The 26702-nt window shown below is 38.2% G+C and overlaps 4 protein-coding genes across 7 annotated transcripts; 1 reads left to right on the top strand and 3 right to left on the bottom strand.

Moving 5' to 3' along the window:
- Positions 1-472: 472 nt before the first annotated feature.
- Positions 473-3177, bottom strand: LOC121248287. The gene has a single exon (XM_041146705.1). It carries the CDS (start codon positions 2422-2424, stop codon positions 703-705), a length of 1722 nt encoding a protein of 573 aa, XP_041002639.1. The 5' UTR covers positions 2425-3177; the 3' UTR covers positions 473-702.
- Positions 3178-4937: 1760 nt separating this feature from the next.
- Positions 4938-9588, bottom strand: LOC121248305. The gene is made up of 3 exons (XM_041146733.1): positions 8782-9588; positions 7586-7740; positions 4938-6921 (listed from the first exon to the last, which is right to left on the bottom strand). The coding sequence occupies exons 2-3, from the start codon at positions 7731-7733 to the stop codon at positions 5657-5659; spliced, it is 1413 nt and encodes a 470-aa protein (XP_041002667.1). The 5' UTR covers positions 7734-7740; positions 8782-9588; the 3' UTR covers positions 4938-5656.
- A 6639-nt stretch (positions 9589-16227) lies between these two features.
- LOC121248303 (UDP-glucose 6-dehydrogenase 1-like) lies at positions 16228-18928 on the bottom strand. The gene is made up of 2 exons (XM_041146728.1): positions 18801-18928; positions 16228-17898 (listed from the first exon to the last, which is right to left on the bottom strand). Exon 2 carries the CDS (start codon positions 17875-17877, stop codon positions 16435-16437), a length of 1443 nt encoding a protein of 480 aa, XP_041002662.1. The 5' UTR covers positions 17878-17898; positions 18801-18928; the 3' UTR covers positions 16228-16434.
- A 3417-nt stretch (positions 18929-22345) lies between these two features.
- LOC121248299 (protein WVD2-like 4) lies at positions 22346-25454 on the top strand. 4 transcript variants are annotated; one of them, XM_041146721.1, is made up of 8 exons: positions 22346-23404; positions 23513-23558; positions 23647-23739; positions 23831-23950; positions 24248-24346; positions 24552-24611; positions 24705-24799; positions 25235-25454. In XM_041146721.1, the coding sequence occupies exons 1-8, from the start codon at positions 22488-22490 to the stop codon at positions 25347-25349; spliced, it is 1545 nt and encodes a 514-aa protein (XP_041002655.1). In that variant the 5' UTR covers positions 22346-22487; the 3' UTR covers positions 25350-25454. The 4 variants fall into 4 exon arrangements, with proteins under 4 accessions (XP_041002655.1, XP_041002656.1, XP_041002658.1 ...); XM_041146722.1 differs by having other exon boundaries at positions 25119-25454; XM_041146724.1 differs by having other exon boundaries at positions 24705-24806.
- Positions 25455-26702: the final 1248 nt, after the last annotated feature.

Genomic DNA, 26702 nt, shown 5'->3' with positions numbered 1-26702 from the left:
GCCAAAGCTAAAAGATGTTAACTTGGATTATAGGGCTTTTTCTGTTGCTATATATTGTTAGGCAATAAAGATGTTAACTTGTATATGTGTGTGTCTGTGTGTGAGAGACTTGAAACTGGACAAAGTTAAGCAGGTGAATAAACTCACAGAAGCTAAAAGGGCCCCATAAGCTCAAGCTGTCCACAGTGCAGGTTGTTCCTTTACCCGCTCGCTTGCGCACTGCACGACTGTGTGAAATATTACTCTAAAATTAAACACGGAAAAAGAAGCCCAAAAATTGCATTATTATTATTTTTGTATCTAAAATCCCATGTTCTGCTTTATTGTTCAACTCTTCAAACCATAAATTGAGATGCATAAATAGGCAAAAAGGCATCAACTGTAACACTCCTGTTCATCTGTTTTCACTGATCGATATGGAAAGCGATTAGAATGCAAAGGATCTATATCGATCAAATTATCAGACCGTAGGGGAAAAAATGGGACAAATCAGGGTTCCAAAAAAAAAATGTATGAATGATCTTCATTCACCAATTATGGAAATTCGTCACAAACAAATGAAGATATGGAGGTGGAACAAAAATTAGCCCCCATGGGCTGTCCAACGTTAAGGGGAAGCATCGCCTCTACATGGGTTATCTTCAAATCTGCAATCCAAGCCACTAGAAACTACATGGTATCCATCAATGGAAATCGCTTTTCTCAACTAGGGAGTAGACCCATTGTCAGTTCATGCTTCTGATCATTTCCAACCCACCATGACTTGATTCCTACATCAGAGTTGGTCTCTTCTTCAAGAATGATTGGGATATTAAGGTCAACTAAATCACAGATAGTAGAAATTTGTTGCTTTATTACCACAGTCTCTTCAGCTGTGGTCTCAGAGTTTTTAACCGAATGAGCCCTCTTGTGACCACCCAAAGCTTGGCCTGATGCAAAAACCTTAAAGCAGAGATCGCACTTGTGTTCCTTGGTCTCCCTGAACTCATAACTTGCCAGAGACCCTCCACTCCTCTCCTGTTCCACCAAATTCTCCTTGCATTCAATATTGATAAGCTTGCAGCTACCCTCAGTTTCAGTAACAGTGTCACCCCGGCTGCTTTTTCCACAGTTCTGAATTTTCAATTCAGATAAATTTTTAGGTCTGTGTATTGACTGGTGGCCTCCAAGTGCCTGATGAGAGTGGAAGTTCTTGTTGCAGGTCTTGCACTTATATTGAGTTTTCTTCCAAGAATTATTTAGGATTTCAGCGTCAGAAGTAGACATCTTGCAAGAGTTTCCCCTCAACAGAGCATCACAAGCATCAATCCTTGTTTTATTGCTTAAACCAGGCTTCATAAATCCCGAATCAGCTGGATCCAATCCATCACCTTCTGGGAAAGCTTCATCCCATTCTACTTCAGTGGGTTTGATTTTCATCTCATTATGATTATCCTTTTCTATTTCACCTCCGGACACGTCATCCAGTTTAGGCATCTTGTATTCAGCAGGAACTTCCAATCCAAGCTTCTTTTCCTCAGCACTTCCAAACACACAGTCATTTTCACAAAATTCGGACACTCTTTTCTCAGCTAAGACAACCTTAGAATGTGAAGCATAAGAATCGGAATCGTCCACCCTTTGTTTCTTCGTCTTGAAAGAATCATCAACTTCGCAAGGAACAAAAATCCCACCCTTATCATCATTGGAAATTCGCTTAGTTTGTCCAGATGACTTGACCTCAAAAGCCACAGAATCATTATCGGAAGACTCAGTAACTGAGCAAAATACATTCCAATTGGTTACACCTCTAGACAGCATCACCAAGCACAGAGCTACCTCAGCTACTTCTGGCTCAATTTCCTTCGAGGAAAAAGATACATTTAAACTAGAAAACGAAGAGTTTGGACAAATCTTGTACCTCATTCTGTTTGATCTCTTTCTCCGCACCAGCCCCAGGTTTTCACTGTTCGATTGGTTGTCTAGTTCCATCTGCTGGCTTGAACTAGTCCGTGATTCAACGCATGCCTCAAATCTTTCAGAGTGGCTCTTCTTGTGGGTGGTGAGTGCTCTCAGTGACGCAAACCCTTCGCCACATTCTTTACAGTGAATTCTACTTCTTTGTCTTCCTGAGTGATGCCTCATGTGACCAAACAAAGCTCTCAGTGACTCAAACTCTTTGCCACACATTTTACATACAATTTCTTGCCCTGAAGTACCCTTGTCTGAGCGTGAAGACTTCCAAGACTTCTTAGGGTTTTCTCTTAGGCCATAACCAGCATGGTCATCGCCTTCAAGATCCATGTTGTTTTTAATCACCTTTTTCAGTCTTTTGGATGGATTCTTGCTCATATGGCACCTCATGTGACCTCCCAAGACTCTGCCACTCAGAAAACTCTTATTGCAGAGCTTGCACAGATGCCTCTGTTCTTGATCTTGATCCATCTAAGAATTATCTAAAAAGTTCAACAAATTTACCAAGAAAGTGAAACTTCAACTCACCAAAACCAGAAGAAGAAACCCAGATCAGAAACCCAGGCAAAAGGTCAAAATTTTCCAAGAAAGCTGGATTTTCTCACATTCCGGGAAAAAACAAAAGAATGATCAACAAACAGGGGAATCAAGCGAGACCAAGAGGAGAAAAGAACAAGGTTAGCAAGCATATCATTGGGGTTCTTACTTTCGGAAGTGCTGTAGAGGGAACAAAAAAAAAAAACCTTTGAGAACTCAAGGTCCTTAACGGTAAGAACAAGATCTTAAGCCCCCAAAGAAGCCCGATTCAGAGCGGTTTCTTTTGCTCACTCTCTCCCTCTTTCTCTGGCTACTAAAAGTATGCAAGCAGAACGTCGAGATAAAAGAGTTTTGTTACTGCACCACTGTTTGGCAGTGCCAGTAATGGATACGAATAGGAACAAAGAAAGGTATTAAAAGAGATAAAAAGGGTGAGGGATCTCATGGGTGATGCTGTACTGGAAAGTATAAAAGATTGCGTGGTAAACAAGGCAAGCATTTGAGTGGTGTCCTAGTCTCCTCCTAACTCCTACGCACTGATTTACCCTTCTCTTGACTCCACCATTTCTGTCATTTATAATTATCATGGATTTTAGCTGTGATGTGCGCTCATGCTCTGAAGAGTTCTATCTATTGCTTATTGTGTCTTCTCGTTTTCCTTAAAACATATGGAAAATTTTTATCAACAACAGTGTTATGTGCATAAGAAATAATGGTATTAATAGTCACGATAACATGAAATAAAAAATTTATAGAAAAAAATGCATATCCCTCTGAGACTGATTTACATGCTTTCTATTAATATTAACATCAATAAATTTACTGTATTCTTTCATTATCTCTTAATGTGATATCAAATAATTGACAGATAGTTGATGACTTAAATAATGATGAGTAACATTTCTATGATAAATAAAGATTGTTAGTTGGTTTTTTTTTTTTTTTTTTTGATACATTTGGGAGAAGGAGGTTTCGAATTCCAGACCTCGATTTTGGAAGCTAAGGATTATGTCAATCAGGGCATAGCAATGTAGCGACAAAGTGAAAATAAAATTCATCTTTCTTTATTGTAAATTCATCAAGACAAGAAAAATGAGTGTTGTTTTAGAAGTACAAAATCCAAGAAGGTGACAAAAGATGAAGGTCACCAAACAAAGTGAGATAAAAGGAGATTACTTCAATCCAACTCCTCGTGAACTCATGAAAGTAATAATAATAAACACTAATTAAACTGACACCCATTTTCCTTTGGGACTTACTTTCATCCAACGGCCTAGGTTTTTCCATCAGATCATGTTCTTAGGTATGAATGCCACACTGAAACCAACAGTCTGCATCCATTCCATTCCTTAATTTTTGTCTTGCTCTTAGGGATGCATACCCCACACAAAAGGCTCCAGAGGACCAGCCGCCACTCTTTATTCTTTGTGATTTCCTTCACTTGGAAAAAGAGTTAATACTCAATCAATTGCACTCAAAGGACATCATGGGGTTTAAGGTGTAAGTAACTTCATGGTTGAATATATTGATTTTATTTTATGGAATGTTGAGTCTGCAGTCACCTATGCCATCAGAATGTACTAATATTATATGAATTTAGGTCAAACTATTTTCTTTGGGAATGAAGCCAAGATGAGGTCTAAGAAAACTTTGACAAGTTAAATTAAGCTGTTGCATCAATCCTGAATTGTTTATTTCTTTTAAGGTGTTAGCAGATGGGAGATTCTGAGGATTTTCTTTGTTAGTAGTGACTTGAGAGAGGCATTAACAGCCTGGCCAACATGGCTCAGAATCTCAGATCCAGGAAACATGTAGCCGGCCGTCCTGAGTACCAAGTTGGCTAGATCAGCCTCATGCTAATCATATTCAGTTATAGTGTGTAAGAGTTCGTATTTTTAAAAAAAAAAATAAATAAATATAAGATCTATATAAAAAATTAATTTTTTAATAGTGAACTACATTCTTTTTCAAAAGAAATTAACAGTATTTGCACAATCCATGAATATATCTAACACTAAAAAAAATATTTATTTTTTAGCTACTATTCTTTTATGATCGGAAATAAAAGAATACTTTTTTTATTTTCAGATCGGTTTTTCCTTGCGTTGTCTTTCTGATGGAAATAAGTTTTCTTTTCTGATCATTTCAGGAAACAGAACTTGTCTGCGAAAGAGATGGTGGCCTTAATGTCATTTACGCTCTTAATGCGAAAAAGGAAACGAAAAGAAAAAGAAAAGAAAATTCCAGGTACATAATATTTTGGATCATCTGGAGCTGATTGGGAGAATATAGCTGTATATTGTTGGCAGAAGTACCTAGGAAAGCTTAATACAAGACTATGGTGAGGATTTTTGACATTTGTCATGCTCAGTAGCCGTCCAGACAGCAGAGTTTTAAGCATAGGGATAAGACGCATAGTCACTGATAAATAAATCAATAGCAAAACATGACAAAAATAATCAATTTGACCCAGACGAAAGGAAAAATCCCAATTATACGAGACATATACAAGAAAGAGCAAGGAAAAACCCCAAGTATACGAGACATATACAAGAAAGAGCATCGCCTGTGCGTGCTACAAAGATTCATCGAAGCCCTTTGGCATTCAGAAATGAGTCACATGCCATTCTCAAGCTAATCCTGATAAAGATAAACAGGATTTGGTTTTTGCAGATGAGTGTTCTGCAAGATGCTAACTTCAATGCAAAATTTCTTAGTATTTATTTGACACTCACGGAGATCAATGATTTCCTGAGAATATACTAAATGGTTCTACCTCTTCCAACGCGCATATGATCTTACAAGGAAAACTGAATTAGCCATCTCTTTGAAATTTTGTATAAAATTCCATCCGACCCTTGAAAGGAATGGAACGAGTGATGCCCCGGATGACTAATATGGTACCGAGCGAACCAGAGGGAACAGTCAGTTGTATTTGATAGCTGTCTTTTGATGGGAATAAGAGAACCAGAGGAAACAATCGGCTGCATTTGATACTTGGCACCTGCCATCATGCAAGATTCCTCAAAGGAAACATCTTCATCCAAACTGCATATGGGTAAAATCAACTCTTGCCCACCTACCATTCACTATTGCAAGGCTCATAAATGTATGATGGAATGTGATCAACCACTCAACTATTTTCTAAGATGCATCTTCAAGTGTTTCATTCTTCACTGGACTCTCTAGCATCAATCCTTGCATCAGGTGGACCACAAGTATCGACCCTGCCCTGCTGACACTCGTATGATGTGCAGGAGTCATCTTGAACATCATCCTCACCATTACTACAGGAAATTTTACCACAAAGCTCTAAATCAACATCACCACGACAATCACCAACGGAATTAGTAACATGTGTCCCTGAAATATCATCTATATCTCCTTCATCCTCTTCGTCGGATCCAACCCTGCAACTTACAATGTCAGCACCATCTTCACAATTATTCACCTCTTCCCCAACCTCAATGTCTTCAAGGAAATCAATTTGATCTTCCTGATAATATACGGCAGCAGCTTGATCAAAAGGAGACTCCACCACAGAGTCTTCATCTTCCTCTAGTGGTTCGAGTTCACTCTTCAGCCATTCATCATTGTCACTATCAACGTTTAGCGGATCAAATCTATTCTGCTCAGCACGTTTCCGAAGTACAAAGATGTTGAAATAATAGCAAACAAGATCCTTCTTTGTCCGAGAAGGGAAAACTGCCAAGAGATGCTCCCAAAAGTTTTTATCCAATGAAGCAGGGTTAGAAAGGACAACCTCATGGAAGGCCCGTTCTTCCTCTAAAGTCCATTTCTTCGCAACCTCCTCTCCCATCTCACCAAACCCCAACTCCTCAAATATCTCACGGCCAAGATTTTCCCTTAGCTTCTCTCTGACTTCCATTACATGTTGTCTCACGCACCTTACAGAACCCTCATCAAGGCACCTACAGTCATGTCTGGTTTGGCCACTTTCATAGCAAGAGTTTGTAGATGCTTCAAGGTCAGGCATTGGAATAACACATTTACCCATCAGCATCTCATTAATATCATCAATGAAAAGGCCTCCATCTGACTGATCCAGATGTGAAGAGTTATTCAGAGGCTGTACACCCCATTCTGGAACAAAAGCTTGATGCTCTGGTCCAACAGAAACAGGCTTTGTAGGAGGACAATTGAAAAGGGATGAATAGAGCTCATCAGAGTGATATAAAGCTTTTAGCTGGTGTCCAGGTTGAAAAAATTCTGGAAAAAATGATAAATGAGCTGCTGCCTCTGATCTAACATCAGCTCCAATAATTCTTTCGTTAACCCACAAAAAATTGGAAATGCTGCTAGAAACACCAGTTTCTAGTACCTTGGTCTCAATTGAGACTTCAGTGGCTGAGTCATTTACAAGCCTGCCTTCGTCTTGAAATTTAGTAAACTTGGCCCCACCTTCACCATCTTCATATGGGAATTAGGTCAGGTTTAAAACTGAATTGAAATATAAACAATAAACCGTGGTGGCATTAATCCTGATGTGATTGATGAAAGATATGCAAGTGATAAGAAATTCAATGAGAAAGGTCCAATGCAAGTTTATTTGTCAGTGGAAAAAAAGATATATAAAGATTTTTCAAATAATTTTACCACAAAGAAAGTCACAGCCACGACCTGTTGTTTGATTCAAAGTAACTATATATGTGAAAAAACACAAACTAAGTCACCATTTTTTTGTTGCTAAGTAAATAATTTTGTTAATAGAAATCTAAGCAAAGCCCAAGTACACAAGATTCCTTACTCAAAATCCATCTAATAACACCAACCGATGTATCAAGAACTTGTAATGATTTTTTTTTTTTTTTTTTGGGGGGGGGGGGGGGGGGGGGGGGGATCTTTACATTGTGTGTTTGTAAAAGGAAAAAAAAAAAAAAAAAAAAAAAAAACTTAAGCAAGAAATTCTAAATACTTCAGTATCTAAGGCAACTTCGCCAAGTTGTTATATGCACAAAACTATCAAATGCATCTTATTTATAGCAAGACCAGTTGGGATGACACAAAAAAATATATAATTTTCCCTCACCAAGAATCTCCAACAACTTAAATGAAAATATCAACCATATATTACCTGTTTGGGGCTTCTCAGGAGCATTGATAGAAGAGACCGTGTCGGTGTCGATAGTATGAGCAACCTGACTAGCATGTTCCTCCAATCTTGGTTGCTTAGAAGCAATATCATAAGAATCCTCGTCAACAAAAGGCCGCTTGTGCATCATTTTTGCCCTACAAGCCAGAATTAGCTTGAGAGAGTCAAAACATTAAATATATGCAAAGTTCATAGTAATTGTAGATTTCATGTGAAGCAGAGATTAGTAAACCGGGTACTTTAAAATAGGAAGAAAATAATGATTTCTTTTTTATTTTCTATTTTTGGGTAAATCAAAACTCTTATACCTGTGACATCACTCCCCAACTCACAATTTCTGGGAGAAGGAATGTCATTTGGTCCAAGTATTTAATTCAAGCTAATGTATATTTCAAAAAATCAAATTCACTTATTCAAAGCAATCAGAACAAAAATGCTATAAGCAGCTAAATAAGAAACCTTATATTTTCCAATAGGATAAAGAGCTGAGATTTACAAATGCAAATATGAAATGATAATTATTGTCGGCCAGTATGATTTAAGGGTAGCTAAATACCACTAGAACTCTAGAGCTGACACTGACATCACGGAACCAAATATAAGTTTCAATTCAAGCCTACATTCAATTGATGTACATCTTTATGTTTTGACCCATCTTCTTAAAAAACGGACCACCAAATTCCATGATGTGAAATTCCAATTAAAAATGAGAAGGCGTCAACTTTGTATCATCATTCTTACTTCTTACAATCGTTTTGATAAGTGCCTTCTTACCATCTAAATATAATACACACCAACTGGAATAATTATCCTACACATGCTACAGTTTATGGCTACAATTTCCAGAGTTATCCACGAGAACCAATTCCCATTAGTAGTCCACAAAATATTTAATTTCTTGACTTAATATGTCCTTTCCCTATTTTCTGAAAATCAAGTACGCTAACTCATTCTGATCAAAATATTTGAAACATTACAAACAAAGAACATATTTGAATGTCGTGTATCGTTTTCTTTAAGTCTATTTCGTTCCTTTTTCTTTCCAATATAGAATTTTTCTGATGCTTAATCAGTATTGCAATTATATGATTTGAACTTATTTTTACTTATTAAAAATAAGCACCTACATTAAAATAACAAAAATAACTTTTACTAAATTAATAACAATAAAATTATACCTCAGCTGCAAGCTCTGGTGTAACCTGGAGAGTTACTGAAAAAGAAAAATAGCAACGGATGGGGAGGTGAGCAAATAAAAAAAGACAAATCAAAACCCAGTTTATAGAACCCCCAAATCCTCAAAGTTCTAGATCCTAGTTTCAAAGGAAGAAGCACAGGTTTATAAGAAATCAAGATATATAATACAACTTGTATCCAAATATACTGATACAAATAATTTAAAAAATGAAAAGTTCGAGGAAATCCAAAAAACTGCTCAAGTTTTCAAAAGAATCCGGGGAATTACGAACAACCCAGATGGATTTGGATCATCGTAAAGCCATACACGCACTAAGATTTACAGGTTAACGAAATCGAAAAGTTTCCCACAATTTTTCAGAAACCCTAACCCTAGAATCGAAATCAAGAAACACAGGCGTAAAATTGGAATAAATCCTCAGAGGAAAGAGTGAATCGGACTAAGAAAGATCAAATTAAGAGATCCGATCGAGGGATCGGTAGGAATCTGGATCGGAATTACAGTGATTGGGATGAGGAAATGGACCCAAAAGATTTACAGTTTTTTAAGAACATAGCTTTTGGTACAAATTTTATCGTTTCGGTGATCCGAGGATACGAACATTTGATCCAGGACGCCGAAAAAGAGAAAAGTGAGACGACTGAAGGAGTCAAGAATCTGAAGAAAATTACGTAAGATGACCCTCTGGAAAAAATGGGATTTCCGGACAGTGGGGTGGGGACAGCCCAGGAAAATCACGTAAGATGATCCTGTCAGGTTAATCTCGTAAAACTGTCATTCTCTTCGGAAATTATTATTTGAGTAATGCTATCACGTTACTAATTTATATCATTTATATATCTACAAATTCCCCTCTCTCACTAGAAAAAATCTCTCCATTCTCCCTAAACCCTCACAGACTCAGAATTAGCGAGAGCTCCTCCCCCCTCATCTCTTTTTCTTTCGCTCCCTTCTCCTATTGTCTGTGTTGTTTGTTTTTTTTTTTTTTGTTTAGTTTTTGTGTTTTTAGGCCAAATAAGAGAGAATTGCCGTTCGGGTCTTTTCAGCCGTCGCTTTTCAACACGCGCTCCACTAGGACGATGCCCAGCCGCCGATCTTCAAGACCACCGAATTCGGCGTCCATCGGAGTGGAGCGTAGCCCGCACGCGCGGGAGGAAGTTTTCGGATCTCATCTGCATGTGTCCATCACGCGCCACTGGGGAGCCTTCTACCGACGCCACTCTCGGCTTCTCCGGAATCCTCAACATCGGGACTTCTAAGTTTGACTATCGACTTTCCTTCCAGAGTGACCAGTGAACTGCACGCGCCACTGTCGATGCTATGTGCACTGTTCATTCGTTTCATTGTTCAGTTTTTTTTTTTTTTAAACCCGAGTGAGGTGTTGAGCCTTTGGATCGGACGCAATATGGGGCAAGAGCTGTGTTCGAGAGAGGCGGGCGATGTTACGGTAGGTGCTTGAATGGCCAATACTCGTGCGTAGGTGCTGCCTGCGCAGTGGAGGCTGTTTGTCCGTGCGTGAGCTGGGTGCTCGTGTCGTCAGGGCTTGAGTTGCCGATACTTGCGGTAGGCGTGATGTCCGGGTTCAAGCCAGTGATTGTGGCTTTGTAGTTGGTTATGTGTTTTTATTTGTAGTTTTTTGTTATTTTAGTTAGTATTATAATAAAGACAGGCTATTGAATTTAATGTCCATAGCAGTATCTCGTACTCTTCCTCCCTAAGAGGACAGAGGGGGTCGTGAAGTTCTGTTTTTACATAGCGCTTTCTCTGTTAGGAGAGAGTTTTTAGAAGTTAAGACAATGTCCGCCACAAAAGAATTTGTGTGTGGGGAAGCCTCAGAGCTGATACGTAGTTTGGTTTATAGTCTGAATTTTTCATGTACTGATAAGTCACAATTGTAACTTATCATTAATGAAATGAGTTGTTTCCATAATAAAAAAAAATTATATCACTTATTTTATTCTCTTATATAATAATGCGGTGTGATATGATTTATTAAAAAATTAAAAACATATATATTATTTTATTTTAAATATATATTTTTTAAAATTTTAATAAGTCACGAGTTAGTGGTATAAATTAAAGATATAATATCATTTGTCTTGTTATTTTCTCAGGTAACTAGAGAGTTACTATTCATATACAACTTTAATATAATTATTATTAATAAAAATTCACTTTAATTTAATCACATCATCTCAAAATTAACAATTAAAAAGTATAGAATAAATTATTATTTTAATCATAATTATCTAAAATTTATAACTCTATTTTTTCAAGGGAAGATACTTTGTTAAAGTTTGATCGAAGATAAGAAAAATCTCTTAGTTTTTTTTTCTTATTATTATTATTTTGAGAAAGGAAGATCTATGAGTTGATATGATTGAAACTTAAAATATAAATTAAATTATAGAGTTTGAATATTTGATAAATTAATAATTTTAATAGTTGAACAATGCTAATCTTATGATCTTATCTTAAATAAATTGATCTAATCGTCCAAAGTGGGCAGGTGTTTTTTTTTTGGCTATTGTCACGCCAATGTGGATTAGTGTTGCTGAATAAATAAATTTATTGTTGATGTCGTGTTTCGCAGGCCTGGGCAAATCCATGCAAGTAGTGCCGCGATGTGAATTTTTCAGAGCCCCCAGCGGTGGCTATACAGTGGTATTTTGTACGTCCATAGCGGTGAATGGAAAATAAGCGTTATAAAAATAAAAAAGAGATGACACCAAGATTTACGTGATTCAGCAATATGCCTACGTCCACGGGGGTTTGGGGAGAGAAGTCTCCAATATAATATATATATTTACAATCACTCATAGATCCTCATGTCTCACTATATAAAGAAGGTTGGAGCTCTTCCTATTTGTCAAAAATCCCTATTTATCCGTTCGTCTCTTCCACGTCGTTCTATATATTTCATTAGTTCAGTCATCCCCTTTAATGTTGTTTGGACATTCCCTTTTATAGGCTTGCCTGACCCCTCTACTGTACATGACAGGCTGCTTTGAGTTGGCAAGTCTCCTTTGCGTGAACCCTTTGCCTTCTCCCCCTGATCCTCTGACACTTTATAGCCTCTCATATCCCTCTTGTCCCCTACCTCCCTCTGACATTTGCAGCCTTCATCTTTCTCTTGTCCCTTCTTATCTCTTCCTAGTCTCCCTTTTTGTCCTTAGTGAGGGCTTGGAGAGCTGGGCCCAATTTATGGACTATGGGTATTAAAAAGAAAATTTTTTGTGTTCCTATTTCCTCAGTTTCTTTTTGCTCATATTTCCTCAGTTTTTGCTTTCTCTTGTATTTCCTCAGGTTTTGTTTCTGCTCCTATTTTCTCAGTTTTTCTTTCTCTTCTATTTCTCCAGGTTCTTTTCGCTCATGTTTTCTCAGTTTCTTTTTGCTCCTATTTCCTCAGATGGACTCGACCGGGTAAGGCTCGAGCGCGAAGCTCGAATAGTGTGAGACTTGGACTCGACCGCGTATGATGCAAGCGCAGAGTTCGAATGGTGCGGGAGATGGACACGACCACATAAAGCGTGAATGTGGAGCTCGCGAGAGTCTAGTGACTCAGTTTTGTTGATGAAGATTCAGTTGATGGAGATTCTATCACTGTCAATGCACCAGTAACTTTGCATGAAGCTCGGCAAGTCATTTAAACTGCGTTGAGAATAACTGTTAGCAGGTCAGAGCTCATGGCTCGGTTCCTGTATTTTATACTTCGTGGATTGACACTTAATAGGTTGGTAGAGCACGAGGGCTCTGCTCCCTCACGAACGCATCTCATTTTGCATGAAACTCGACAAGAAAATGACTACGTTGAGAATAGCTATTAGTAGATCAGAGCTCATGGCTCGGTTCCTATGCTTTATATTTCATGGCCGATCTAGAGACCAAGCTTGTTTCTTGGTAGGTAGGGCGGTTCTTGATCTTTCGCTCCCGACAGTTCGTTCCAATGGTAGAAATAACTTCGTTAGTAGAAACAGAATTCATAGAACTTTGAGAGTAACGAACCTGGAGTTGTTGTTTAGTCAGGGAGAGTCTGTGCTTGTTTGTGCAGCAATGCAAAGCAGAATAACGCAGCAGAGCAGAGCAGAACAGCAGAGTCAAGCAGGATAGCCGAGCCAAGTAGGAAAATCGAGCCGAGTAGAAAAGTTGAACTGATCAAAGAAGTCGAATCGAGCAGAGAAGCCAAACCATGCAGAACAAAATAGCACAGCAAAGCAGAGCAGAATAGCATAGCTGAGCAGGAAAGCCGAACCGAGCAGAAACACCAAACCGAACAGAAAAACCTAGCCGCGTAGAACAAAATAACGCAGCAGAGCAGAGCAGAATAGCCTAGCCGAGCAGGAAAGTTGAATTGAGCAGGAAAGCTGAACAGAGCAAAAACATCAAACCTACCGAGCCGAGCAAAAAAATCCGAGTTGAGCAGAACAAAAAAGTCTTATGCAAGTTGTGTAATTTTATCAATTTTGTCTGCCCGACTAGTTTGGTCCGCCATGGGCTTCATAAGCAGGTGAGGTATCTTATAGTATATGGCAGATGTAGTCGTGCGATAATTTCTGAGTATGTGCTTCATGTGCAATGGTTTCCGAGCTAAAGGATCCGTGCATTGAAGTGTATGCTCCCATGAGGTGATCTCCAAACAATAGTTTTTCATGAGGGTGACTCTTGAGCATGAACAGGCTAGATCTTACTTTCTCAACTTGGTGGTTTCCGTTGTATTAACATTTCTGTATATTGCAAATATCATGCGTCTTCATGTGCAGGCAAAGTGTCATCCCGTGCAATAGCTGACCATATAGTGGCTTTAAACTGAGGGACTCCGTGCATGTTCATCCCGTGTAGTGCTTTCCGAGTTGAGGATTTCCCATGAATTTTGTAGTTACCGAGCTGAGTAACCCGTGTGGGTGGTTATTGGGCTGAAGAGCTCTGTGTAGATGGTTACTGAGCTGAGGAGACCGTGTATGTAGTTTACCGAGCAAGTGGGGGTCTTCATGCTAGTGAGTGACTGCCGAGGAGAGGACTGCCATGGTCGTGGTGGATCATGCCGGTGGTCATTGTGGCAGTTGGCTGTCACCACTGTCCACCACGAGTCCAAGACCATCTCGGGTGCACAAAACCATGCACCCGTAAGGTTGGTTTGCGCATGGCCACTGCTAGAGGTGGCCGTTGAGGCAGTCATGAAGGTGGTCAGCAGACCACCTGGTTGGTGCCGTAAATCCCCTTGTGCTATGATAGTTTTTAGGCTGTGAGATCATTGTCTTGCACAAGCTGACCACGTGGTCTTTTCGTTGAAGCTACCTCCCCCTAGGGGAGGAGGATGGTTGTTGCCATAATTTGCCGACCAGCAGTCGTGTCAGGCTCGCGGCTGGCTACCACTAGCCCATTAGATGGTAGAGACTCTATTGGAGCACCCTACTCGACCCTTGGCGACGGAGCGAGCTCGTCAGAGACATAAACTTCCAGCGGCCTCGGTAGTGGCCGTCGGAAGGTCAGGTGGGCTCACGACTAGCAGCCGTGAGCCTTTTGGTCATGCGGGGTGACATCCTGTGGTGGCCGGCCATGCACAACCTTTGCTTCTGGTGACCACCACGGCAGCGGTAGAAAATGTCGGTAGCCGTTGTGGTGGCCTGGTGTTCTCGCCATCCACACACGGCAGCGTTGGGTGTCGCTCGGGTGCACAGGACTTGCACCTGTTGGTTCTCCATGCATGGCATGTACCGTGCCATGCATGGACTATTCATGCATGGCACTGTGCACTTGAGTGCACAGTGCCGTGTATGATACATATGACACAGTGCTATGATGGGCACTGTGCGTCCAGGCATTCATTTACTATCCAGATGTGTATGTGCCTCTACATAAATCCGAGCCTGGAAAGTAAGTGGCTCAATCACTCGGGTTGTAAGTGTTGCGTTATCTAGGCAACGCAAAATGTACTCGCCCAACCTTTAACAAGTTAAAAAGTAATGAAACATGGAGTACATATCTGGAGGATGCTTCCTTCATTTATTCGGAATTTATTGTGTGCACCAGAAAATCATCATCATCCACATTTATTGCATTCTTCTTCTGTGTTATCACAGTCTGTTCTCTAGCTCTTCCTTCCATTGCTTCAGTTTGTTTTTCTTCACATCATGAGCTCTGAGAGTGTGTTGTTGCCGGCCTACGAAGGACACACTAGGTTTAGGACAACAAAGATCCCACAGACGATGCCATTGTTGATGTCGTGTTTCACGGGCCTAGGCAAATCCACATAGGCAGTGCCGCAATGTGAATTTTTCGAAGCCCCCCACAGTGTTCCGGTGCAGCTGTACAGTGGTGTTTTGTACGTTCATGGGGGTGAATGAAAATTCAGCGCTATGAAAGTAAAAAGAGATGATACCAAGATTTAAATGGTTCGGCAATATACCTACGTCTACATGGGTTTGGGGAGAGAAGTCTCCAAAATAATATATATGTTTATAATCACTCATGGATCCTTATATTTCACTGTATAGAGAGGTTTGAGCTCTTCATATCTATAAAAAATCCCTCTTTATCCGTTCATCTCTTCCTTGTCGTTCTCTCTATTTCATTAGTTCAGTCGTCTGGGCATCCCTTTTTATAGGCTTGCTTGACCTCCCCTATTGTACATGTCAGCTTGTCTTGATTTGGCAAATCTCCCTTACGTGAACCCTTTGCCTTCTCCTTCCTGATCTTCTAACACTTTATAGCCTCTCATATCCCTCTTGTCCCCTACCTCTATCTGACATTTGCAACTCTCATCTCTCTCTCCTGTCCCTTCTTATCTCTTCCTAGTCTCCATTTTTATTTTTGTCCTTAGTGAGGGCTTGATGAGCTGAGTCCAATTTATGGGCTATGGGTATTTTTTCCCCTTCACATTTATCATCTCCAAACTCTAAGTGCTTCGTTTGGATCCATAACTACTCTCAACTCATCTCAACTCATCATTACAATTTTTTCAAATTCCAACACAAAATATAATAAACAATTTAACCTTTTCAAATTTCAAAATAATAATAATATTAAAAATAATATTCTAACAATATTTTATCATCTCAACTCAACTCAACTCACTTCAACATCCAAACGCAACCTAATCAAGATCATAGCTGCACAATTATGATGTCCTTCCTCATCAATGCTTGGAATACAATTCATCAACAGCCCATATGATAACTCAAGTAATAATAATTTTTGACATTTCTACGAACGTTGCAACTCAGAGCCCCATATGAATTCGAGGTAAATTCCAAATCCAACAGTTTGCATAGTGAGCAGATAATCTGATATGAATTATCAAATTGCAACTCTCTTGATAAGAAATTGAGACAGATGCTTTGAAAAATTTGAACTTTCTGATTATAATAGCAGATTAAACCAAACAACCGATGGAAGTGGTTTTTGTTTTTCTAGCAAACATGTAACAGACAGACAATTATAACTCGGAATACAATAATATAAGGCAAAACATAGAGCCTCTTACTTTCACCAGAATTATACCAATTATCTGACTACCATGGGAAAGTAAGAAACGATGGAAATCATTAGAAAAAATTATAAAGAATCAAACTGATTGCCTCAGACTATGACTCCTTGCCACAACACCAGCCGCTCGATCAGTGCACCTCTTCTTCTACGCCACGGCTGGCATGTCCTTCAGCCATGGATCCAGGGGTTTACCAATAGAGTACACAATGAAACCGATATCGCGCAGCTTATCTGCGTCAACAACATTCCTGCCATCAAATACAAAAGCCGGTTTCTGCATTTTATCATAAATCCTCTTGAAATCAAGAGCCTTGAACTCATCCCACTCTGTCAGAATGCAAATACCATGTGCATCCTTTGTTGCCTCATAGGCATCCCAAACCACGGTGACCTGCTTCACAGTGGTGGGGCTCATTGGCTGGAGGTGAATTGGATGGTCCCAAGTAAACTTGTCCATTGTGAGGTCCCTCTGGATCTGGTCTTCAGTGACCTGTGGATCGTATATGCTCAGTCGGGCCTTGTCGCCCAATAGCCCCTTGCACACATCAATGGCTGGGGTCTCCCTTGTGTCACCAGTATCTTTCTTGAAAGCAAAACCCAGAACGGCAATCTTCTTATTTGAAACCGTGTTAAACATAGAGGCAACTACACGATTCACAAAGCGGTTCTTCTGGTAATCATTGATCTTGATTACTTGTTTCCAGTACTCTGCAACCTCAGGAAGGCCATTGCACTCGCAGATGTAAACCAGATTCAAAATATCCTTCTGGAAGCAGGACCCGCCAAAGCCAACACTAGAATTGAGGAACTTGGGTCCAATCCTTGAGTCCTTACCTACTGCATATGATACCTGTGTTACATTTGCCCCGGTAGCCTCACAAAGAGCTGACATGGCATTAACTGAGGATATTCTCTGGGCCAAGAAGGCGTTGGCAGCAAGCTTTGAGAGCTCTGCAGACCAGAGATTGGTGGTTAGTATACGATCCTCAGGGACCCACTGAGCATAGACATCCTTCAATGCTTGGATGGCCTTCTGGCCTTCTGGGGTCTCCCGGCCTCCAATGAGGACCCTGTCTGGGTTAAAAAGATCTTGAATTGCAGTCCCTTCAGCAAGGAATTCTGGGTTTGACAGAATTTGGAATTGGATTCCCTTGCTGTTGTGCGTCAGAATTTTCTCAATCGCCTCAGCGGTTTTGACTGGGACTGTTGATTTCTCAACCACAATTTTGTTAGATTTTGATACATCAGCAATCATGCGAGCTGCACTCTCCCAATATGTCAGATCTGCAGCCTTTCCTGCCCCAAGACCCCGAGTTTTGGTTGGGGTGTTGACAGAGACAAACACTATATCAGCCTCTGAGACGTGTTTCTCCACATCAGTGCTGAAGAAGAGGTTCTTGCCTCTGCATTGCTTTACAACACCATCGAGGCCAGGCTCATAGATGGGGAGCTGGTCGCTGTTCCAGGCTGTGATCCGGGATACAGATATATCCACAACAGCCACCTCAATAGATGGGCACTTCAGTGCGATTACGGCCATTGTTGGGCCCCCAACATATCCAGCACCAATGCAACAGATCTTCACCATTTTGCTTTGCTACTTTGAAACCTGACGAAAATGTTCATACATATATCAGAAACAGATAAACCCATATCCAGATCTCACAATTGAACAGAGGGGAATATTTTCCTTTATGCATTCATACATAAATTTCTGGATGGTAAGTCGAGCAGAAAGCTCCTTACTATCTCGTATCTACCATTTTTCCATTATAAGCGAAACATAAATAAATCCTGTTTCAGACCTCATTCCAGATCAACCCTTTTGAGCCACTGATGGATCTCGAGAAGGATGAAGGGAGGGCACTGTTTAATACAAAAAAAATTGATTCCTTTCCTAATACCGCGAATCTTAAAAGTAAGGACACTTTGAAATGATTGCATTGACTAGATTTCCTTAAATCTTAAAGCTGAAAGCTTGATTTTCTGGCTGAATGAAACAGAAACTATAGGGAACACTTGCAGTAACGGTAACGTAACACTATTTGCTGTGAACTTAACCAATTATGAAAGAACGTATTACCAGAGCTGAAGAATCAGATCTAACCCAAATCCAGAATGACCAATGTTACGCTCAGAACAGAAATGAAAGTAACAGATCAGCCGAAACATAACCGAGAAAACGTATTGAATTGCAAACAATTCCATATTACCAACCACATATTCCACCAGATCCATAGTAAAAAATCCGATTATACACTCGATGGGCACAAAAGTAACCCTAATTAAGAATAATAGTTATTACGGCCAACGAATAATAGATCACGAACAGAAATATGAAAAATTGAAACAGATCTGAGGATTAGGAACTCAGACATTAAACCTACGACCAATTAACCAAAACATAACATATTAGAGGCCGAACATTCGGTACAAATCACCGAAAACTAAGGATTTAGAATAAAGTTCGTATGATTAGAAGAGAACACGATTCAAAAGAATTGAATATACCTGAAGAAAGTGGGCTCGACTCCTCTCGCGCTCTGAGAGTCTTGAGTTTTGTGAACGAAGAAGAGCGGGGATGTAGCTATTATATACGCGACGCATGTCCAAGACTACCCCTGGGCTCTCCCAAAAGGACAGGCCAGTACAGGGGTTCTAATAAATGTTTTGGATCGTGCTGGTCAATTTACTCAAACGAAATATTTCGAAACGTTTCGATATTAATACTGTTTTAAAATAACATTTTAAGATAATTAATATATAAATAAATTATATATATAAATATATATAAAAATTATATTTTAAAATAATAATCTATATATAAATAAATTATATATAAATACATATATATATATATAAAAATTATAAATAATCTATTCTAAATTAGAAGTTAAAAAATAAGTTTATAGTTTGAAAAAATGAAAAAATGAAAAAAAAACACAGGTCAAAATATAGGCCGGTACAGGTCGAAATTGAGACCGATACTGCCGGTATTTGAGCCAATATAAAATAAGTATAGTACCTGTATCGACCAGTACAGTACGAAATCTGAAATTATAATTCTAGTGCAGAAACGCTCAAAAAAGTGAAAAATACGATTTTTTTTTAAATATATATTATTTTTCGAACTCTTAAATATTTTATTTCATTTATAATTAGATAAAAATTTGGAGAGAGAGAGAGAGAGAAAAAAAAAAAAAGGAAGGAATCATTTCGACAGGTTGGGAGAGGGGAGGGGGAGGGGGGTAGAACTGTAAAATCGGTTGATGGACAAGGACTGATAGATTGCAAAGACGAAACTGAAATTACAAGAGCACCCCATGATGCTCACATGAGCGTGGAAGAGTCAACTACGTTAAAAGAATGGATTACAGAAGCAGCAAAGCAACTGCACCTTCAGCTAGCTGTTGATAGATTATTCCTTCTTTTTCTTCTCTCCACGCGTTTACCACGCAAAGCAATGCGCTGTAAACTGTAAAGCAAGAGCGCGCGCGCACACAGACGTGACTAGAGCGACCTTCCTGGATGGCGCGGTGCGCGGTGCGCGGTGCTCTCTTGTGTTCATGTCGTGGTGCATGTTGATGCATAGCATATATTCATTTTCTACTCCGGAAATTATTAGAATTTCTTACTCGGCTGCTGAATTTAAAAAAAAAAAATTATATTTGCAGTAAGCAAGTGTCTTGTAATTATTTTATAAAAAGTAAGTAAATATGAGATCCACATAAAAAATTTAATTTTTTAACAGTAGACCTCGTTTTTTTTTTAAATGATTGTACAGTACTTACACACTCCACGACTATTTTTAACATTACTCAAAAAATACTAATCTACGCATCTAGCCAGGGGCGGAACCACATTAAACATAGATGGTTGGCTCCCCATCATTTTTTTTTTTAAAGGTGGCTCTACAACCACCACGAGGCTCCCGCTAGTATATTTTGTGTGTGTGTGTGTTTTTTTTTACTTTTTTTTTTTACATGTATTTTTTTAATATTTTTAAATTTTTTTTAGTAAAAATTCATAATATTATTAAAAAATATTTATTTAATTATTAAGTAAAAAAAAATCAACGATAACCCTCAACGGAAGCTACTAATGGGAAGAGTAGCATTTTACTTTTTTAAAAACCTTACCACGTAACATGTACCTAATTTTCTTGAAGGTTGTACACAAAATAAGATTATTTGGCCCCCAAGACACAACTTTTAGCGTATTAATGACATTGTGAAATATTTCTATTTGTTAACAACTTCTCCGTGCCTTTGTATCATTTTTTTTTTCTTTACGATTTTACTATATTTGTATCTATTTTTATGTCATTAATAAAAGAAGTGTGAAATAGAGTGATTATGGTTGGGTTTCGCCCTTGAAACCCTCTCAAACTACTTTACTACTATTTATGAACGATTTTACGGTAACATGATTTCTTTTCTCTTGTAAAGCCTATTTTCAACCAAATAAAATAAAAAAAATATAGTTTGGTTCCTTTCTATTTATGTCCGGTTTGTATTCGCAACTCATCTCGACTCATCTCATTACTATTCATTACTATTTATCAATTTTACACAAATCTCACTACTATTCATAATTCATCTCACTACTATTCACAACTTATCTCAACTTATTTTCGAATCTAAATAACACTTTAGTGAGAAAATGTACTGACAGAGAGTATACAAGTAGAGGAACACGTGGGAGAATGATTTCATGTGCATTAATGTAATGATTGAACCTGGTAGGTTTGGTAAAGTACGAATGGGAAACTTCAAAATTAAGAATTATGACTCCTTTGCTTCAGAAATCAGAAAATGATGAGGAGTGTATTCCAATCCAACGCTAAAATTAGTGTGGAAAACGTTAAAAGAAGGAAGTTTGAAAGATCTTATTGCCCGTGATGAAAGAAAGAAAAGATCGCTATTTTGACCTTAATGAGATATTTTCTTGATTTCAAATATGTTAATCTAATGGAAACTTTGATATACATATAATTAATATATATATATATATAAATAATGATAAAAGACTGACTCGAAAATTTGACAAAACCCCATTATCATTGGTACAATTTTGTAAGTAAAAAGAAGTTAAGAAACTGAGTAAAAATATTCTGATTGATAAAAGATTGACTCGGAAATTTGACAAAATCCCATTATCATCCGTACATTTTTGTAAGTGAAAAAAAGTTAAGAAATTGAGTCAAAATATTCTAATCCTTATTTTTTTATTTGATTAAATATAAAGAAAACAGTCATAAGAAATGTTACAGTTATAAAGAGTTCATAAAAAATAAACTCACAATCTAATATAATTTTATATGGTATATTAGATTTACTTTACAATAAAAATATATTTACAATCTGATATACTATATCAACCCACGTCAGTTTGTAAATTTATTTTTATATAATCTCTTTATAGATAAAACATTTATATTTAGCAATTCATAAATTACATTACAAAATCCAATCCAATATATGATAAGGTATTGCTTTTCCTTTTATGCTTCCTCGAACATGGAAAATGAATCTTTTTTTTTTTTTTGAAAAAAACAATCAAATTAGTTCTCTCCACCGTGCAGATATTCTAAATGGTTATCAAAATCCACTCCAATTTTTTCTTCGATCCTCAAAATATATCCAAGTGTTCGTCATTAAATAAAAATAAATAAATAAAAAAGAAGCTTTGGTTATTCAAAATAATGTCCACGTTTGGCAACCATTCATTGGGCAGTCAACAGAACCCACCGCACCATACCATAGATCAGGGAGTACCTGAGTACCTTCGTTCCAATTTCCTTTTTTTCCCTATTACAAAAAAATGAATATTCGGTGTAAGTTACAGAACAACTGGTATAACCGTTGTTAATCAGATCTGATGATCACCGCTAGAATTATCTTGATCAGCGATCGGACGGTCAAGAATGAAAACAAGATTCAAATGGCTCATCAAACGCGCCACACACAAGCCCTACCAAAAAAAACTAGCCGTTACTAGAGCGCCCCTGTAATCTCAACGTTCCTATTTTTCCCCTCCCCTCTAAAACCCTCCTCATTCAATGTTTTCATCAATTCCAAAAGATCCGCCTTCTCAAAACACAAGCCCTTTCACGCTAACGCTCCTTTCCCCATCAAGAAAACCCCAAAACCCATTTTTTGTTACGGCGAATCTTTGCGTTTTTCCGGTCACTTACAGATGGACTTGATCGGTAAGAACTCCGGGGCGGGGACACCAGTGAAAGAACCACATGGGCCTCGATCAAAGATTCAAGAAAATCCCAAGCTTGTGGAGAATTTGAATCCCAATGTCTCTCATTCAAGCCCTGGTCCTAGATCCGCTAGCTCCCCAATTATCAAGTCAGCGAAGGCGAAAAAATCAGCAGCGAAGAACCCAAATCCGGTCCCATACTCTCCACGTAACAAGATTCGGGAGAGAAAGTTCGTGGTGGCGAAAAAGAATTCTAAGAAGGAGAATTTGGGGTCGAAGTTCGAGTGTAAGTGCAAAGAGAAGGCTGGTGGCGGTAATATCACGAAGTGTTTGTGTATGGCCTATGAGAATCTGAGGGCATCCCAGGAAGAGTTTTTCAAGGCTCGAAGCAAAGAGATTGGGGAATCGGATCAGTTGCAGGCTTCTGATAGAGCTGAGACTGAACTTGAAGAGGAAATAGAGAAGGGCTTGATGCTCCAAGATCTGAAAACAGTAGATGAGCATGAAGGGCAGGAGGATGAAAATGATATCTTTTCGGGGAATGAGCCAGACGGTCAAGTAGGTAGTTCATCGGCTAAGAGAAGGAGGGACAAGTTGTTGGAAGAAGCAAGGAAAAGTGTGCCTGAATCTGGGTCTGGCAAGGTGAAGCATTTGGTGAAGGCCTTCGAGAAGCTTCTTTCAATACCAAGTTCGAAGGACTCGGATGAGAAGGATGAGAAAGAAGCAGAAGAGACTGAGAAAAAGGCAATGAAATGGGCTTTACCAGGATTGCAGGCTCCGAAGGTTCCTGAGACACGGGTTTCGTCTTCTTCTTTCTGTCCATCAGAGATGTTCTTGACATCAGAGAATCTTGGTTTAGATTCGCGGTTTTCAGTTTCATCTTCGTGGGATAGTAGCCAAGGAAGGTGGGTAGAAATAGCTTGGTTTATTTTATTTAGCTTTAAATTTGACTATTTTGAGTTCCATTACTAGTGTTCTGATTTGGTTTGCTTTGGGATCTTTTGGTGCTTCAGCATTTCAGGCAGGAATTCTAATGGGGGCCGTCGGAATCGAAGAAATGTAAGATTTATTGATTTTTGTTTAGACTATTGGAAGGAGGTAAATTTTTTTCACTTGATAATGCAATATTCTTCTTTTTGAATTTCAGAGCTCTGAATCTTCTGGTACAATGGGTGGAAGTAGATGGAAGAAGAAGCAGCTCAAGGTCACCAGCCAAAAACCGTTCAAGCTAAGGACAGAGGTGAGTGTAGTGGAAGTGAATTGATTGTGAAAACTGCAACCTAACCTTCATTGCTTCTGCTTGTAACTTTGGTAATTGAATTGCATTGTAGCAAAGAGGAAGACTGAAGGAGGAGGAATTTATGAAGAAGTTACAAGAAATGGTGACGGAGGAGGAGAGGCAACGGATACCAATTGCACAAGGTCTACCATGGACAACGGATGAACCAGAGGTGAGGCCGTTTTGGAAACAGCTAATAGGTTTTCTGGACTACCTGGTTTCAATGTTAAGCACCGTAATTTCTGGATGTAGTTTGCCGACCAATGTTCAAAATCACGAAAAAATCTCATGTAATCATGATCTTGATCTTGAGTTTTATTATGAGTGCTATCATAATAGTTCAGGTACTTGACTGATATTAAAATGAAAAAGAACTTAATAGGTTTTTGGCTTACCAGCATATATGCAGTCAAGGGGGTTGTGTTCTTTATGATCTTTATTTACATTGGTTTGGTGCTGGTTATCTCAGTGCTTGATAAAGCCTCCAGTGAAGGAGAACACAAGGCCAGTAGACTTGAAGCTTTACAGTGATCTGCGAGCAGTAGAACGTGCTGAGTTTGACCATCAGGTGCTTTTCTATATGATTTCAATTAGTTAGCATATGCATTGTTATGCTGTTTCTATCCTACTCTGCGTTATCTTCTTCAATTAGCTAACAAACATTCCGAAAGCTTCGCCTGAGTATGAGTTTGAGTATGCATTACCCATTAATTATACATGTGTTCTTGTTAGCCTGATTATACATGCTCTTGCCGCTGTATGTGCATAACTAGGTAGCAGAGAAGATGAGCCTGATTGAGCAATACAAGATGGAAAGAGAAAGACGGCAGAAGGTAGATGATATGGAATGGTTGTCAAATGTCAAGCCCATATCACGAAATTTATATTATACATCTAAAATGTATGTGTTCGTATCACTCTTGCAGATGGCAGAAGAAGAAGAAATAAGAAGGTTGAGAAAGGAGCTCGTTCCTAAAGCACAGCCTATGCCCTATTTTGACAGACCCTTCATTCCCAGAAGGTAAAAGGTGATCTAGTTTTATTCATCTGGTTCCATAAGAGCTTCTTTTGATCATCTTCTTTATCTTCGGCACTTCTTGATGTGTGCGCTACATTATTTCGAGATGCCACTCTAGCTGAATCTGGTTAAGGTACTTTGCTATATACAAAACATGATGCCAAATCATTCATTGTAGTAATAGCTTAACCAAAAATACAATTGCTATGATCCTCTTTTTACTCTCTGGATGCAACCTTTAGGAAGTAAGAGTTAATAAATATAAGTCATATTCAACTTTCAACTTTCAAATATTTACATCCAATATATGCTGCATTTTCAGGTCTAAAGGGAGCTATTAAAATCCTTGTGTTCTCTCTCCCCCTTGTAATAAACAATATAGATTGGATGGTGTCTCTCATATTGTTTTTTTATTTTTTTTCGTTTTTGTTTGTTAAGATCGATGAAGCATCCAACTGTACCTAGAGAACCAAAGTTCCACATACCACAACAAAAGAAGATCAAGTGCTGTCTGTCATGGGATGAGCTCAGTACCTACACTTACCAAGATTAACGTACAATATAGTTTTATTGTCATCAGTTACTAAATAATCATATTCTTTCTTTCTTTTTTCAAGTTTGTATATGAAGCAACCAATTTAGTTGCAATTTTGATGCCCTTGTGTGAGATTCTTTCTATTACCCCTGTCCTTCTCTTATTTAAAAAAGTAATAAATGGGACGATGGCAATACAATATTATTAGCAAAGATCGATAAATGATCAGCCCCGTTCATTCACATGGCAACTCTCAGGCGTTTGTGCCAAAGAAAAAAAAAAAAAAAAAAAAAAAAAAAGATAAAAAATTTGTATATATTCTTCGCTTTCTCTCAATACTTATTGATTCAGTTTTTTAGGAAGAATAATTCTACTTAGTATTATACACACCACACATTTTTTTTTTCATAACAAGTGTTTATGGATATGATGAATACAACATCTCAATTAGTTTAGCATAAAAAAATAAAGAGACGTGTGCTACACAGAAGTCTCACCCCCGCACACCACTTAAAAATATGTAATTTTACTTTTTTACCCTCATACATATTTCTTAACATATGAAATATGAAAGTATGAAATATAAAAAGTATGAGACTAAAAAAGTAAAATTACATATTTTTAAGTGGTATATAGGAGTGTGGAGTTTATGTCTATAATTTTTTAAAAATAAAACTTAAAATATATATGGTGTGTGGTGTGGAATGTTGAATAGCATAACTCGAGATGATGAGTAAAATTTTGTTATCTTTCATATAGTAATCGTCTTTAAGGGGGAATATGGACCTCCTTATGTTAGTTATATATCCTTCGTCAGTCTTGAATTCAGAGCTAAAATCTTATTTATGGTTTGGACAACGTTAATTCCTTACCGGAATAAGTATCATTTGAGCAGAATTGGTCATGATGGGTTATGGATGATGAGTAGATGCATTCTTTTAGTTTAGCAAGAAAAGAGAAGAAAAAAATAAAATCAAGCGTTGTGTGCGGTTTTAGAATGATGAGTAGTAGGATATGCCTAAAGGATGCAACTTCACTCTCATCACACGTTTTCCATCTTAAGACACAAAACAGATTGTGTACAGGATGACACACAGCTCACTATATTATTATTATTTTTTTATGGGCCAAAATAATTAATTGATGGAGAATAGAGTGAAAGAAATGCTTCCAATTATTGTTAATAATGAAACTCCCCAATCCAACATTAAAGATTGGATAACCGAGTTGTCTCACCTTCTAATCTAATCTATGATTTACTCGTTTCATCCTCATACGTCTAGTGTGAGAAGAGAGAGTTGAGTTCCCAAATTAAACGCTTTCCAAGGTATAATAAATGCAGGATTAATTTTCAAAAGAAAATATGCATGA

This window comes from Juglans microcarpa x Juglans regia, chromosome 2D (genome assembly GCF_004785595.1).
Source record: "Juglans microcarpa x Juglans regia isolate MS1-56 chromosome 2D, Jm3101_v1.0, whole genome shotgun sequence".
NCBI classification, from domain to species: Eukaryota; Viridiplantae; Streptophyta; class Magnoliopsida; order Fagales; family Juglandaceae; genus Juglans; species Juglans microcarpa x Juglans regia.
The sequence above is the reverse complement of the archived record's forward strand: the minus strand, read 5'-3'. Positions and strand labels throughout refer to the sequence as shown.